The sequence below is a fragment of the Triturus cristatus genome, chromosome 4_1 (genome assembly GCF_964204655.1).
Source record: "Triturus cristatus chromosome 4_1, aTriCri1.1, whole genome shotgun sequence".
Taxonomy (NCBI): Eukaryota; Metazoa; Chordata; class Amphibia; order Caudata; family Salamandridae; genus Triturus; species Triturus cristatus.
The window spans coordinates 350,783,496-350,801,130 of NC_140585.1; the positions used below are offsets into that span (position 1 = coordinate 350,783,496).

The window sequence follows — 17,635 nt, forward strand, 5'->3', positions numbered from 1 at the left end:
TTAATAAAAAGTAATCTTTTGGCAGTGGGCCAGGCTAGGATATTGCAAGAGAAAGAGATGTTTGTGCTCAGCCTCTCGGGATCAGGCTTCGTTAATGAGATTCATTGAGAGATAAAAGTGGCTCATTACTAACACATGTCATTTGCTTTGAAGGACAGGATTCGTTGCTAAATAGGGGCATAGCTATCAAGGGTGCAGCAGGTGCAGCGGCACTGGGACACAGAAGTGTAAGGGGCCCATTTGACCCATAATAGTCATTATTGTTTTACTTCCAAACCAGGGGATGGGACCACAATTATGCTTGCATTGGGACCCAAGTTAACAACTCAGTTGACCGGGAATGCCATTTTGGAGAAAAAAGAACTATTGCCCCCTTGACCAACTTGCACCAAACTTGGAGGAATCACCCACCGAATTTCAACCCTTGAGCAAGTCAAATTTGAAGCAGATTGGTTGAGTGGCTCAAAAGTTGTCATTCGCTTCCAAAACGTCTCACTTTTTTTATTTAACAAGGTATTTCCCATCGATGAATTTGGGAGCAAATAACTCCTAAACCATTGACTGACTCTACACCATATTTTGGAGATAAGTCAAAAAGCGAATGACCAGTGTACATGAGCGAGTACAATATATATTCAGTAATGTTCACTACCCCTGGAAGTTTATGAAGAATGTCGGGGGGCATATTTGCCCCTGGCTCCTATTAAAAACCCACCAACCTTGGGCAAGGACACAGATTAAATCTGTACCTTCTTATGCATTACCAGGGCAAGGGCCGTTTACCAACTCCTCTATTGCACCGCATTACCCAAGTGAAGTGTAGTATTTGGTTACCCTGTCCACCTTGTCGACGGATGGCTGATAATATTTACCCTCTTCTCCCCCCAGCTTTGTCACATTGTAAGAGGAGATGGTTTACCCACCCGAGCCTTGGCTCACAATCAACGGAGGCGGGATGTCTTAAGCTAATCAACAAGCAAACTTCCCTTTATCTTAATGTAAATCTCAACTGTGATATAGCACCCACATTTTACACCATTCTTACGCACCTCATTAACACACCCCTCCCTTTCCCAGAAACCGCGGGGGTGAATATTAAATCGACAAGCCCTCTTGCACTGTCGACGAGCAGGATGATTCTATAACAGTTCTCCCTCACATGGGAGTCCCCTGCAGTCGAAAAACACTAGCTTAATTGTGGTGGCTTGTTTCAACAGGCAACACATGGGTGGCTCTTCCTATACAGTTAAGACGGCTGGGCTATTGAACCTTCTTCCTGATCATCTAAGGTCAATTAAAGATAAATCTAGATTTAGGAAGGAGTTGAAAACACTCCTATTCAGACTATACTGATGGCAGGATGCTGGTGATTCTCTGCTCTGGTCCATCTTCTGTTGCCTAAAAGCGACATTCTTCAGAGTAGCCGTGTGCTATATAAGCACTTTTCATTTATTCATACCCCATCTTGCCCAAGGGCAGGGTGTGGTAAATACTGGTGCTTCCCCTTCTTGTCCAAGTGCAAGAGGATAGATTTAAAAAAAGTTTTTAAAACAGCATGGTGTAGCTGACAGCTTCTCCAGTCCCATCTTTGCCTTCCTCTTGCATGTTCTCCATCATTTTGTGGGCCTCAGAGGATCGTGGCAGCCGCTCCACTGTGGGCCGCTGTATTTTGCGCGTTTAGCTTCAAACCCTATTTTAGTTGCATTCTTCTTATCGCTCACATCACCTCTCTCTGCAGCCTTTCATACTTAAAATCTCAACTTTGCATGCCCTCATTCCTCCCTAAAACACCTAGTCTACTAACTCTTCCGTCCTATCTTTACCCTCGTCATCATCTCCTCTACAAAACTGCACTGTAAGATCTCTTCTTAGCTTGTTTGACTCCAAGAGTGGCCCTATGGGAAACAGCGTTTACAGTGCTGCCATTACAGCGCGGTGCTTTTACAACGCGGTTGTTACAACGATCACGTTGTTAGTACCCAATACTTTTCCATCGCAAGACATTAGATCGACTTGCTTTACGGGGGTGCTCTAAACTAAGGAATAGTATAATTTACTATTCCAACACCTTCCCTACTGTTGCACATGCTGGAGTTGGAATAGTAAATTATACTATTCCTAACTTCAGCGCGCCCCGTACAGCAAGTCGATCTAATGACTTGCGAAGTAAAGGTATCGCATTCTAACAAAGCGGTCGTTGTAACAACCGCATTGTAATGGAATGCGATGTAATAGCATGCGTAGTAACATGCTATATTTGGCCCTACACCTCCTCCCCTTTCGTCACAACTAACCAACTTCCCTTATACAAACCTGGGATCTTTAAACCCCAATAATCTAAGTCCTCATAAGATGTCTGAACTTGAATCACTTGGACATCTATGACTGGATCCAAGACTTTCTTCCAGATCTGCTCTCTTTCACTAAACCTTGAATAAAAAGTAACCTAGCATCAATTCTACATGAAGCAAAACTCGCAGGGTACAAAATCCTGCTGAGTAATCGCTCCTCAACGAAGGTTAAGTTAGTTGGGCGAATTCTGCACCAGACTTTGAAACTCAGGGGGATATGTACTAGGAAGTGGCGGAGCGTGTCGTTAGGCTCCTTGGCTTAACACCTCTCTCCTCCACTTTTGGAACGCAGAGCTGCACCATATTTACAAGAATGTAGTGAAGATTTGCATTTCCCCCTGCGATGGTACTAGTTTAACAACTTAGCGCCATCGCAAGCACGATTGCACAAGAGTGCAAGGGTGTCTGTGTGCAGGGGAGGATTGGTTATGTGTAGGAAGGTGTCCCTTCCTGCCCATAAACAATTCTAAAATGCCATTTTGTAACTTTCATGTGTGCTGCTTCATGCAGGGCACATGAAAGTTACAAAATGGCATAATTTTTGATTAATTAATTTTGGCGCTGCCTACTATGCACGCCACCCTTGTACATAGGGGGCAGCGTCAAATCCAATGGGTGTTGCAGTGAAACGCCCGCCACAACACCCGCTGCACACCCCTTTCACGGTGCCTTATGTACAAGGCAGCGTTAAGCCTCGTTAAGTGGCTTAATGCTGCCTTGTACATAACATAAGACGCATCCCCTATTGCCACCAAAACATCCGTAAACGTGACATTGTGTTAGCGATAGGGGCTTGTACATATGCCCCTGAGAATTTTTTCTTTCTAGCAATCATGTGCCTGCCCACTGCTATCTCATTGTAGAAGAGCTGCACGCCGAAACACAAATTACCCGTGGAACTTCTCTGATGGTCCAGTGCCAGAAGGCTACAATTGACACGTTTTTTAGGAACCGACTGAAACAACCAGTAAGCTGTGCTGACCTTTGACCTCTTGCTACCATAACATTAACAAACACGGTGCTAATCATTAAAGGCTTTGTTCGTGCCTTCAAGATCAACAACAAAGAAAAATGATTGATGTTCCAGTAACAGTAGCACAAACGTGATCCTGTAGAAAAAAAATGCCTCATCAAATTCAAAAGACCGGTTTCAGTAATCTCAGTAGGCTGAACTCCGGCCCCGAAATTATTGTGTAAACTGTAGGTTCTGTGCACATTTTATTTTGCTTTGTTACTAAAAATAAGTGCATTTTCTATGGAAAAACGTATTATTTGAGTGACATTTGAAATGGTGCTGTATGGCATACATAGGTCTAATGGCTATCCAATGTGTGCCACCGCGTGAAACGCAGCAGGCCTTTCTACCACATCTGGTAGCCTTAACTGGTACCTTTCTAGACTCGGGCTGCAATTATTGAGATAATATTCGCCGCACTCTCCTGTGGGCAGGGCTTGCATTTTGCAAGGCTTGAAAGGACATTTTGCACCGTCCATAGTAATACATTGGGTGGGCTGTTTTAGAGGCCCTGGAAGGTGTTCGACACCAGAGAGTTTGTTTCAAATGTCCATCTCGCTCCCCTTTACATTGACACATTTGTAACCAGATATGTTTTAACTGTTCCTTTTGCAGCTCCTGGTCCTATGCTATAGTTCCTTTCTTTAGCACCTCAGTGGACAAAAGTATACTTGCAGGTGCATGACCTTTAATGCGATAATACAGAAGAGTCCATTGGTGATCAAGTGATCCAATGAGGTCATGGGTTTTATGTAATTTCCTTGTTTTTTACTCATTCTCAAACTTTATTCAACAAAGCTGATGTTCCAAAAAGATGGTTCCAGCAGTTTTGAATTCTAAAAGGCAGTGCATACTTGCTTGCATGGTTTTTCTTCTTGACTGCTCTTGCCACAATGTCTGAGCTTGCTTCTTCTCCTCCTCAGGACCCTCCTACAAGAAGACGTCAGGGCCGCGGAGAGAGGTATCGCCATGTCGTCTGTTGCAGCTTATTATGGCGGCAAGGTGGTCCTCGTTACAGGTGCCACTGGTTTCATGGGCAAAGTGCTGGTGGAGAAGCTGCTGCGGGCCTGTCCAGATGTGGAGGCAGTTTTCATTCTTGTGAGACCGAAAGCTGGACAGACTATAGAGGAGAGGGTGACGGACATGTTAAGTTGCAAGGTAAGATCATGTGGTTAACATCTGCCGCAAGAGAGAATTATGTGCTCTGCAAACAGTGTGTGGTAAAGGCTGTTCCATGAAAACAACTCATCCACTCACCAGTGCTGCTGGAGTGGGGGTGGGGGGATTACTGCAGCACCCCCACCTTTGCTTGATGGAAAATTAACAAAGAGGCCTTTGAAGCATTTACCGTGCACTTAAGATCAAACTGTCACGTAACAAAGTGTGGCTAAATATGCAGACTCTTTCCGCTAATAGTGAGTCAATTAATGACTCTCAGATTACTTTTGGGAGATTCATATCCATGTAATTAATTTCAAATAATATGTCAGATAATATATTTTTTATTATTTCTAGAAATAGTTTGCTTTATTAAATGTACCAGCCTGTTTTTTTAAACTGGATTGGCCCCTGTTGTTCCTTCCCTTAATCTGATCCATCCACGCTTCTTTTTACTTTTAACTCTCCCCATACCCTATTTTCTACATAAATCGTTGAATTTACACTTACTAACTTGTATGCTGTGTGATTTTTTTAAATCCTATATTTTTCTCATGCCATTTTTTCATTGATAATTTGTATCTCAAGATTTTATCTGAAATGAAATTAGGGGGATTGTTGACAGGGCCTTTCTACACGCTTGCGGGGTGTTTTTTTACGACTCGTTGACATGCCTTGTATTATGTATGGCTAGCAATGGGCCAAAGATAGGACATCGTTCCGTGCATAATCATACAGAAGCCACAATATTTCTGCTCACTCTGGTTGGAAACAGATTTTTATAAGCAGAAATTGTTTTTATTCCTTATTAAACGCACTCTTAATGTAAAGGTTAGCTAGAACTGCAGTGGAAACTTTAAAATGTCGGCGGTAACATTGTAGCACTTTTACCATGCTGTCTCAACCCCATGTTGCTGTTCAGAGGGCCTCAATTCCTCTTCAGTGAGAGAGTTTTGGATGAACCCTTCACTCCACCCAGAGATAAAGGCAGGGTTGGACTGGCCGTAGCGGGCACCGGGCAATCCCCCGGTGCGCTACACGGGTTGGGCCGTTTTTGGGCCCCTGGGGGCCGGTTTTGTTACAGGGCCGTTTTTGCAGCATAGCTACAAAATCGGCCCTGTAACAAAATCGTCCGAAAACCGGCCCTGGCAAAGAGCTCGGCAACATCCCCAAGCCCCGACACAATCTTGCATACGGTGTCTGGAGGTTATGGGCTCCCCTGTGTGCTTCTGTAAATGGGATAATATGAGGTCATCATTAATGGCCACACATTGGCAGCAGCGTGCTATTAATTGGAACATTAATTGCAAGTGGGTCCAATGCTACGGCTGAGCGAACAGACATGAGCAGCACTCGCTGTACAGTCCCCCGGGGTTGTTCTAGAAGTTCAGAGCATCGCTCGCGTCTTTGTCCCACATTTCACAGATGCTCCGGCGCAAAGCTTAATTGATGTTGCTGCACAGTGACACTTGGCTCCTGATTAGAAAAAATCCGCCTGCAGTGCATTTCCTTTTAAATGTAGAAAGTGCTTTAATACAGAATGCATATATTAAAACTATAAAGCACCACCCGTGCATAGTACCCCGGCCTGTGACTGTTAAACATACCTACCCACCTAAACTGTCCAGAGAGAGCGAGTGGGCCTGACGTCCGCCAAGAAGAAGGTTTGGGTGAAGGGGGCACTCTCCTTTCTAGCATTTTGAAAACAAGTGGCCAAAAAGTAATTTGAAAACGGCTTATTTACAAGAGGCCTGCACTGCTGGAGCGTCCATTTTTAGACTCTCCGGTGGCGCAACCCTCCCAATCATATCTATGAGGCGATGCAAACCCTCCCTGCGTGGCTTTGCATGGCCTCAGAGGTATGGAGTAAGGCGAGGCAGCGCAAAGCTCTGCCTCACCTTACCGTGCATCAAGGAGGCGTTCCATGGGTGCTGCGGTGGGTGTTCCCATTCAAAACCCAAACCACGTAAACCTGGGGCAGCGCCGGAACCTTACACCTCCCCACAGCAGGCGTAACGAGGAGAAATGTTTTCATTTCTGCTCGTTTTTTCCTCTTTCCACGTGGGCTGTATTCTTTAGCACACATAGAAAGAGAAAAAAGGCTCTCGGAATTGGTTTTGTGCAGGTAGGTGCCCCTTCCTGTACAAAAACAATGCTGCCAGCAACGCAGACACCCTTGCACCGTTGTGCAAGGATGCCTGCATTGGCGCTAAGAACCAAATTGTGCACCAGCGCTGGCTGAAAGAACAGGAATGCACCATATCTTGTAAATATGGTGCATTACTGCCCTTTCAAATTGGCGTAGGGCAATGCAGCAAAAAGACTTGTGGTGCTACCCTACACCAATCTTATGTAAATGAGTCCCATAGTTTTTAAGTATAATTGTCGAAAAGCCACTGTTTTTAGTGGCTGTTTTCAAGAGACACTTGGACGATTTCCCAATAGTTTCATGCTTTGCAAAGCAAGCCAAGCTCGATACAGGGGACTAGAAAAGCAAGTTTATCCCCCAAGACAAGTTTGAGAAGATCGTGGTAAAATTACATGTTTTCTCTCCAATTTCCTTAAAATGGTTAAAAGCCAATCTCGTTATCCAATTTGACATGACGGGCAATCATTAGGTCTGGCTGGACAAAGCATCTGTTCAAAAGACCTATTATAAATTGTTATTTAAAAAATATATGCATAGTGGGCTCGGCCACACCCAGAGGAGTATAACTTTTGCTATTGGCTGTTTGATGCATCATTCAAACTTCTAGCAAGTGACTGAGAAACAGTTTTACATATGAAAAGTACAATTAAGCATCTCACTGTTTGTCACATGCAATTCTTTATCACCTATATTCATTTCATTCAGAAAGAAATCCTTCTTGCTAAATTTTACCCTGGGATTGGCAAAGCCGATAGGTCCGAGTGTAACCTGCAAAAGAGCATTTGCGAATAAAAATGTGTTAACTGCATTTGTGCATTCCTCTGTTTGCATGAATTAGCACATTAAAGCCAGACCTATACACTTTGTCAATGCTTGTTTTACAAAATGCACATAGCCTCTCTCTATGTTCATTACATTTTTCAGTCCTGATCCTCTCAAGCAGATTTTCTGTTACATATTTATACTGGGAAGTTTTTTATAAGAGGAAATGTGTCAACTTGAAAAGTTATGCAGATCTCAGACCATAGACAACAGATTTCACTGGTTTAGGCACTAGATCTACCACTCCATTCCCAGAGATGCAACAGGTTCAGAAAGAAAACAGATCCCCTTGGCCATGTCAATCATACAGGATAAGGCCTCAGACAACAGTATTAGACATATATTATGTCATAAAAATCTATATCAAAACAGATACGGAAATGCTTTCACATGGATCATTAAATAACAAGTGTAGCAGGAAACCTATACATACACAAAGGATTTGCAAAATACCAGAGAACTCATAATTCTGGCTCCAAGCCAGTGGAATTAACTCACCACTCCTAATGAGGGCCTAAGAGCAGAAATGTTACCTGAAAGTTAATATCTGATTCTCTTGGAGGAATGAAGATAACTGCTGACTGAAAAGATTTGAGTGGATAAACATGCTACTGGTGAGATGAGGTCAGTAGGAACTCTGAGACATCTGTGGGAGAAACATTAACATACTCCGACACAGACAGATACACACACAAATTAAACACTAAGGGCCATATATCTGGGAACCCACAGACTTAAACACTCACCGGATGCAGTGGGCTACTCTAAGGTTCATGCCAGCAAAAAGAGATATTGCTCAACTATGGGGAGCAGCTCAGCCACCCACACTAGAAGCCAGGGAAAGGAACCTGGACTGGTGTATGTTCACAGAGAAGACAGTTTACCTGGCAAGGGGATGCCCCACAAAGTGGTCCTGTGTGTGGGAAATCTGGAATACCTATCGTGGAGAGCTCTGTGTGCCGCCAAGATGTGATGTACAGGACGACCCCCTCACCCCGTGACATTCCCCTTGTATGTAATGATAAATGTTTTCCTTCTGTGATTATTGCAATGTACAAACTTGCAGACCCTCTGTAAGGTCTATTTGAACCAATGTATGTTTAATTAAAATAATTATTTAAAAAAAACCACTTAGGGCCATATTATGAGTTTGGCGGTGCGGGACTGGGACCGCCCTGCTTCAGACGGCTGGTGTTAATGGGCAAAATGGGCGTTGCCCTGCCACCCTTAGGGGAGAGGCAAGAAGAATTGCAAAACACCAAGCAGCTGAACATAATTTACTACTTGGTTGCTGCTCTCCGCTCTCATATTTATAATAGGGCAGCTGTGAGGAACTTTGCAAAGGTACGGTCCTGCTGCGCATGCCTTCTGGGCGAGGTATTCTTCGACCAGCAGGCACAATCTACAGCAGTGGCATCATGGCAGAGGGCGTGCCGACTTTCAATGCCGTGAATAAGGGTTCTTTTTGGGCGCTTACACAATGGCCCTGAGAGGAGTTCACAGAACTCCATTCTTTTCAATAGAAGGGGGTGTGGCAGGCTGATAGGAAGAACGATGGAGTCGGAGGCAACAATTAACCACTCATCATAAGAGGGGGGGCTTAGGTGAAGCAGGCTGTTGTCTTCATCCCTCCCCTGCCATCTCATTACCAAGAGGGAGTGGGAGAATCGATGAGTCATACCTTTCCTGCTCCGTTGTCCGTCCTGACCTTACTGAAAGGCAGCAGTAAGTTCCACTTTGTAAAATCCTACATTGTGAAAATGAAAATATGGTGCAGTGCTTGTTCTCTGCTGCCAAAGGAAATCCCATCTCTCAGAATATAAAATCAGTAGAGAATCAAACTCGATTTAAAGCCTCTTTGTTGTTTGTAAATTAAATAAAAGAAAATGTTTTTGTATTATACTAGTGTAAATCAAACTAGTAAAATACAAAAACATTTTCTTTGATTTGAGTTGCAAACAGCCAAGACGCTTCATGTTTCAATACGAAGTTGTGCGCGCTCTTGTATTAAAAAATAAGCTGTGACTTGCTCAGTCTGCGTCTGCGCATTTGAAGCCAACGAGGGCATGCATACATGAAATGAGTGCCATGATTTAAATTTTGGCACTTCTTCTGCGACTTACATGATATTCAGACATACTGTCAAGCAGTATATTAACACACACTCGTTATCCGCAACTTTAGAGTTTTAGTTTAGTCTGTGTTGTCCACTTGTCTTTGCTCGCTGATGCTCCAGATTCCACTCCTTCTTTGAAACCTATTTCTGCTCAGGCTCTTATGATGTAGAGTTCACCCGTGTTTTCCTGTGTTGGTGCCTATGCATGTTCTGCACCCTGATATTACATATCTGCCTCCTTTCTTGGCACCTGTCCCTGCTCTGTGGCCTCCCTGCCGAGCGTGCCAGGCAGTGGTCACGTAATTCAGTTGTATTTGTGATCCTGTGCAAATGGGTGTGATGTGGTACACGGTCTTCAAAATAATGACACGGCTAAAGTAAAAGAAAATTCAATGCTCGTCCACTACTTAAGAGTCACCCCAAAGTTAATTCCCCCACCACTTTTCACTGTCACCAGCCGCCACTCAACACCGCGAAACTCATGTTTGAACCCTGTTGGACTTGGCCCTTCTGGCAGGTTCACCCCTGAACTTTTTGCTTTTATTGGTGACTTGGTGGTAGTGGTTTTTGGTTTCTGCGCACTTTCCCTGTGTCCCAGGGTAAAGTGCGTGCGCCCTCTGAGTGCATGTGGTGAGATAGGCCTGCCCTCCCATAGGAATGCATGGGGAATGTATGTGTCCCTGGTAGTTCCTGATGCGTGGGGTGTGCAGGCTCGAGTTTGGTATGTGCGGACTCGTGTGATCGAATGCTTCGCAATGATGTATGATGCGTGATTATGTCATGTGCGGAAGTGCCACTTCTAGGAGTTGGCATGTTAGTGTAAAAGGTGTCTGGCGTGTGATTGGCTGGAGCTGGCTGGTGAGCCTGGCTCCAGGAGTCTGGTTGGGTCTGCCCCAGTGGTGAGTGTGAGATTAGCATGCTGATGGCTGGGGAGGAGTACACCTTGGACCTGAATAGGGCAGGGCTTTCCCCACACAATGCTGGCTCCGCCCCCTGTGGTGCGACTGACGACCCTAGCCCTGCCAGTGAATAGAGTGAGGGGCTGAGCACATCAAGGGTGCCCCCCAACCAGCTGCGACTGGTTTTCCCCCTCACCCTGAACCAAGAACAAAGGGTTTTACTGTATAAAAATGGGTCTGTGTCCCCACAGAATCTGTTCTCTTCCAGGATCCTGAGGGGGGCTGCTGCTGCTGCTGACGGCCAGGAGGAACCGCCACTTGGGACTGCCTTCCTGCCTGGAGGGCCCAGTGAGCTGGCCCCTGGCCCAGCCTTGCCCCCTGCCTACCTTCCTAAAACTTTGCTGGGCTTTCCTGCTCCCCAAAGCGCCTGGAAGTGCTTTTATTTTCCTTATAGCGCTAGGAGCGCTTTATTTTGTGGCCCCAGCAGCGCTACGATAAATTCACGGGGGGAACCCCGACATAGGGATTCCCCCGTTTTTGCCGTGCACTTCGCGGGTGCCTACCCCGCTTATTTAATTATTTAATTAGCGGGTGCCCACCCCGCTTTGGTGCCGCATTTTTATTGGTGAATTTACATTGCGGGTGCCCACCCCGTTTATTTCCCTCACGTCGCGGGTGCCCACCCCGCGACTTAAAACTATTTCCGAAATCACCGCCGCGGCCGGGCTCCCAGGAAGTCAGGCGCCGAGTGAGGACGGGGGCGGAGTCTGAACAGGAAGCGGACGGGAGCCTACCCCGCGCTCCTGTGACGGGAACCAGGAAGTCCGCGAGTAAGCGGGGATCCCGTGTGCCAGGAGAGCCCCGCAGGCACAGAGGAGGTTGGAGCGCTGCGTGCTCCCTTGCAGCTGTCCCCATCGCCGGAGCAGCCCATCGAAGTCCGGTGAGTGAGGGTGCCGGTCGATATCCTTGAGCCCCGAGAGGCTCCAACGTTGCATAGGTGTGTAGAGCCAGTGTGGCTCCACCATACGGGGGCATCTCCTGATCAGCGGAGCGGCCCCGAAAGGCAGCGGGCCGCTCCCACGTATACGGGGGCACTTCCTAGTCAGCAGAGCGGCCCCGGAAGGCAGCGGGCCGCTCCCACGTATACGGGGGCATTTTCTAGTCAGCAGAGCGGCCCCGGAAGGCAGCGGGTCGCTCAAACGTCGCCCCCACCTTTGTTCTAGAGCCCGTGAGGCTCCAACGTCGGGGGCAATGGTTTAATAGAGCCCTGACAGGCTCTAGGGGGCATTTCATTGTTTTAGTGCCCAGAGAGGCTCCAAGGGCGACAGATTGGTTTTAAAGGCACAGTGGTGCCCACGCGCATTTCTCCAGCTGCCCAGCACTTAGTGGGCAGCTGCAACGTTTAGGGTGTGCCCAGTGCTACGTTGCGTTTTGGCTTGCGCAGCCTTGCCCTGACTCTGCTGGACACAGGGCGTCCTAGCCCCAACAAGGCCAATTGGCCTAGGGACTGCCACAGGTGGTGGCTAATGTGAGTTTTGCGCTATTGTTCCTAACCTGCACCTCTGAATGTGTTTTTATGCGTCATGTGCCCTGTTTTACACCGCTGAATGTTTTTATGCATCATGTGTTTTCCTTCCCTACACCTCTGAATGTGATGCATCATGTGTAACGTTCTATTACCCCTACAGGTATTGTAATACTTAGGTGGTTGTTTGTTTTCTCCTAGTACAGGTGGTGCTAGTGAGGTCCTAGTTCCCTGCGTGACATTTTCCTAAGGTGGTTAGGGTCGCGTAGGTGGTACTTACCAGATACCAGTAGTTACTGGTTGTGTGCTACATGTTCTATTTTTGTGCTACAGTATTATTCCTATGTTCTAAGTGCTAATTTCTACCAAGTGCTAATTCCTGACAGTGGTCCATGTGGCCCTGTCCCCTGTATATATAATCCCTTGTAAACTCTGCCCGTGCCTGTTGGCACATTGTAAAGTGTGTGTTTTTATCTAATGTGTTTTGGTAATACAAAGGCTATTTTTATATAATACCTTGTGTGGAGTTTCTTTTGTGGTGGGCCTTGGGTGTTGTTGCTGGGTGCGCGCGCAAACGCTTTACACATCGCCTCAGAGATAAGCCTGACTGCTCGTGCCAAGCTACCAAGGGGGTGAGCAGGGGTTTTCTTTGGCGTGTAACTTCCTTGCCCTGACTAGAGTGGTGGTTTCTGCCTGACTTTGGCGCAAGCCTTAGCCAACCAGAAATCCCATTTCTAACAAACCCCCTGCCAGATTAGGAGATTTCTCCTGTCTGATGGGCGGTTCTTTGGCGTTCCCACGGCGGTGCCTATGATATAGGCACCGTAATGGGAACTTCAAAATCAGTACATGCACGGCCTGGACTGCTGCAGTCCATGCGGTGCAGGTACTGGGGTGCATGCACGCAGGGAGGCACAACATGTGCCCCCCTGCATGCACCCCATGAAGCAGAGGCACAAGCAGGCCCTGTAGAGCCCCTTTTGTTTCCTCGCTGCCACACTTTTCTTGGCGGTCGCACTGCCATGAAAAGTGTAAGGAAACTTGTAATAAGCTTGGCGGGGCCGTAGCGGCCCCGCCGAGCATATCGCCACCTCAAGACTGCCATGCCACTGCCAGAGATCTCTGATCCCTGGCAGTTGCGGTGGTCCCAGGGCGGCCCGACCGCCCTGGTTGTAATCAGGTCGGAAGACTGCCACTGCCGCGCCCCCGAGTCTGGCAGTCCATGGACTGCCAGACTCGTAATACAGCCCTAAGACATACACAGTTGCTCTGTTTCCTTTTATCTTACACTTTTGAGGTTTATTGACCTGTTGCCTCATTGCTCTCTATTATATTGGACAGTAGAATGTCAAACCCCTGCTGCAATGTCATATTATTCACCAGCACTCTTCTTTTTCCACAGTACCACATCATTTTGAATAACACTGTATCATATTGGGCAACAATATAACACAATGGTCAGTTCTGGGGACAATGGGCAGCGCTGCTTATATTTTTTTGTTATTGCATGCGTAGAATCGGAGTAAAAACAGACAGACAGCACGAGTGTGCTTGTTTAGGCCTTTTCAGCATCCTACGTTTCTAAATGGCCAAGCTCTATATTTTCGATCTAATGAGATTTAAAATACAACGCACCATTTAATGCCCAGTCTCTGAAAATTCAGTCTGCGAGAACCACTAAGCCACTTGGAAAACAGTCTTTAAATCCTTCAAGGGCTGAGCAGCGTTAATATCCCACTGTGGTTTAAAACGCTGTGAACCAACCAAACAATGATTTCATTAACGCCTAACTCACAGACACTGCTCATAGGCGCAGGCTCTCTCGCAGCCAGCAGCGGGAGAGGCAAAGCAACATTCAGGGGGGATCTGAGGGGAGTTCTAACATGTGTTTTTGGGTGGAGGGAGAGGGAGCAGTTTCAGATCTCTGTAAAGTGATTCTGAAAGACAGATCCCACGCAAGCGCACAAGAATCGCAGAGAATTTAAAAAAGCATTGGCAAAGCCAATAGGTCTTGACAATCTAAGAGCATTTTTGTATATCAATAAAAAAAGCCGCAGAGCCCTATACAAATGCATTTACATTGTCAACGCCTATAGCTCTCAGATTGCCGAGACCTTCTTCGCTTAGCCAATGGATTTTGTTTTCTGCCGAGGCAAACGGAAAAAAAAGGAAAAGTTAAGTCTTCCCAATGGGTCTGTTGCAGGGAAATACAAACATGCCTGGAAAAATACCGGTGTAAGGTTAATCAAACTCGAGGTAGAGATGTAAAGGGATGAAAGCGGTGGTGTGGGTAGAATGGATATTCAACTGAGCAGTGAGAGGTTTATGGCTACTAAGCCTGTGAGCCTGCACTGCTGAGAACACACTCCAGGACTGTTTGAAAAGGGTTTCAAAAAAGCTTTGGCAAATGCACAAGGCTTTGGGAGTGTTGGTTAAGGAGAGCAGGGAGCAGGTTTTAACCAGTGAGCGGAGGGTTTTCAAAAATAACGAGGATCAGGGGGACAGCGTAGGTGGGTGTTCGTAGCAGCCGTGATAAAGCAGGTAGCAGCGGTGGGGCTGTGTGGGGGGGATTTCAAGGGACGATGGAGAGGGAAAATGAATTATTTATTTAATTTTCCCTCTGCATCGTCCCTCGAAATCCCCCCCCCCCATGCCGCCCGCCGATGTTACCTGCACGGACCGTGGCTGCTTCCCCCCCCATGCCGCCCCAACGCCCCACAGCTGTTACCTGCACGGACCGCGGCTGGTTCGCAGGCACTATGGTTGTGTACTATGCTCTTCCTGAAGTGGTGCCAGGTGAAGGGTAACACTGATAAGTCTGAGACTTGGGCACAGCCAGAGGTATATTAACAGAGTTGGCCAGCGCTCTCAGGGAGAGCTTAATACCAGGAAAGGCCTGACATATGCACGCCCTTGCCAAATGAGGAGAACACAAAATGGAGCGACGTTGATGCCAGCAAATGGGGAGCCTGTGGGAGGCTGTAAGCCCGCACGAGACCTAAAAACGATAGCATAGTGAAGTAATACTGCTTTAACATATGCTGCATGACACCACATAATTTACCTTTTCTCGTCACATGATTTAGTCAACTCTGTTGCATAATTTTGTCCTCCCCTACTGCATAATTCCAGTGGCCCTTTTTATATATTTTTCATTAAACAACACTGACCCTTTCATGAGTGAAGCTTCGAAAGTCCACGACGACCTAGCAATGAGGAAAAGCAAACAGCAGTCTGAGTGCAGAGAAGTACAGTAAATACCCACTGCTCCTCAAACCAGTTTCTCTCTTACTGAGCAGCACTGAAACAGTGATTTGTCAATCTTGCCCTCCATTTACGGAAGGGGAGGCCTAATGAGCTGAGTTCAGTCTGTGTGAGTCCAGGTCCAGGGCATACTTGAAATTGATATATCACCAATTATTAAAAATATAATTCGATTTAAGGTGTGAAGGACATAGAGGACTCTCGCAAGCAACAGTTTACCTGTTGCAGGGGTCAAGAAATGTACATTTCGTCATTGTTTCTAATTTTAGGATTCCATGGTCCCAGTAGCGCTTTACAATAAGTGCGTCAGTCAGGTGACCCAATAATAAAGCATAATATGACACTGAAAGCACTCACAGAAAGCAATAAGGAAGAAGTGCACTTTCACGAGCCGCTATTAACATTTCATATGGCGCTTACTATCGCAGTCTTGCATCTTTATACCACTGCAAACCTCAGGTGTCAACAAACGCAAGGGAAGTCATTTTACTATGTCGTAAAGTTGAAGACCTATGTCGGACTCAGTAATCAGACCAGAGACTTGCACTGCAAGCACAGAGCTCAGCCGCAGGTACATTAACTCACTAAACTGTAAAAGCCACATTACAGTACTGGCACAATGTAAACCTTCGATGGCCAGCAGTATATGAATCCCTAAATTGAAAAGCTGTGAAAGTGAGAATAACCTTGTGCTCAAAGGCCCACTGCCTACACACTCTCTGCTTTACACTCACAACTTACAAACATATCACTGCTGCAGTAAATAGACACTTTAAAGAAAGCAAACAAAACGGCTCATTTTAGCCCATGGCATTATGGGTATGAAAGTGAGCCCAAGAACGCCTGCTTTCTCCACTCTGCGACCACTGACCAGTAAGAAATTAAGCCGACCGTAAGAGAGCAGTGAAACGGAATTGGCAATACTGCAGCCCTTCTAGCAGGTCCCAAAGGCGAGACCTATTGGCTATGCCAATGCTTACTTTTTTGCTGTTCAACGTCACCAACAAGCACTGACAAAACCTAACGGCAGGAAAGTTGAGAAATATTGGCTTTGTCAGCCTCCAGGCTTTCTTCCATTTCTTAGCTTTTCAGTTTAATGGGTTCCCTCTTTATCTTAATCCCATGGGGCATTTAGATAACACACATTTTACAATGAAACTAAACTGTTCAGTTCAATGAGGGTGAATAATGGAGAAAGTCGGATAAATATTCTAAAAATATATTTTTATTTTGCTATTTTATTCTCCTCAACACTGGATATAAGTGCACATACATGCATGCAAGCGCACGTGTATGAGAGTTTTCGAGTGTGTACTGTATGAGTATGTGTGTGCCTATGAGCGTGAAAGAATGTTTCAGTCATTGTTTGTGTAAATGTGTATTTGATGTGTATTAGTCCGTCTGTGATTGTTTACGTGAGAATGTCAGTATGTGCATATTTGTGTTTGTATTTGTGTGTGGTATTTCTCTGTGTTAGTGCGTGTCTGTGTGTCACTGGGTCAGTGTATGTGATTATGTCAGTCTGTACGTACACGCACGTGCATTTTTGTGAGATTGGTTTAGAGTGTGCAAATGTGTCTCAGAGTATATATTTATGGGTCTGTCGGCGTGTGTGTTTGTGTACCCATCAGTGTGTCAGTGCGCTTGTGATTGTGGACTTGCGAGTGCATGCGTGAGTAAGCATGTGCTTTGCACAGGTTACCTTTCGCTTTTCTTACAGGAAATTAATATGCATGCATCATGTCAAAATCACAGACTGTGAGCTTTTGTGAAGAATTCCCATTAAAAAAGAAGCAAAAACCCGTATCAGAGGGTGGCTGAGACATGAGAAAGCGAGTGAACAGTGGGGGATGTAGCCATGGCAATAGCTCAGCGGCAAGCGGATGCAGCTAACATGGCGATGAAAGCATGCCTTATCTTATGCAATCTTGTATTTAAAAGGGCTCCATAAGCCGTGCGCGACAAGGAGCATCTCGCTAACCTCGGCCAAGATTAAAAATAAAAAAGGGTGTGGAAAAGAACATCTCGGAGGCTGCAATGGTGTCGCTTCTTGTGACTGGATTAACAAGCCCAGGAGTGGTGCGTGCGTGAGCACGCAGTCTTCACTTTTCAAGCACTGCACTCGTGCTTGTGGCGCGCCGCTGCTTGCTCCTGCAAGGTGGATGCCGCCACAAGCACGAGTGCAGTGCTTGAAAAGTGAAGACCGATGGTTAAAGGCCCTCCTAGTGCAGCGCATGCGCGCTGCCAAGGCGAGACCTAAAAAATGAACAGTCAGGCCATATGGCCATCTGATCCCTTCTCGTTAATAGGAAAACGACTTCAATAACAATCATTTA

The 17,635-nt window shown here is 46.2% G+C and overlaps 1 protein-coding gene across 1 annotated transcript in view; it reads left to right on the plus strand.

Moving 5' to 3' along the window:
- The window catches only part of FAR2 (fatty acyl-CoA reductase 2), a 438,652-nt gene that overhangs the window by 140,545 nt on the left and 280,472 nt on the right, over positions 1–17,635 (plus strand). The window contains exon 2 of the mRNA XM_085652334.1: positions 4,290–4,524. Coding sequence (XP_085508460.1) covers positions 4,336–4,524 — 189 coding nt within the window. The 5' untranslated portion in view covers positions 4,290–4,335. The remainder of the gene's footprint in view (positions 1–4,289; positions 4,525–17,635) is intronic.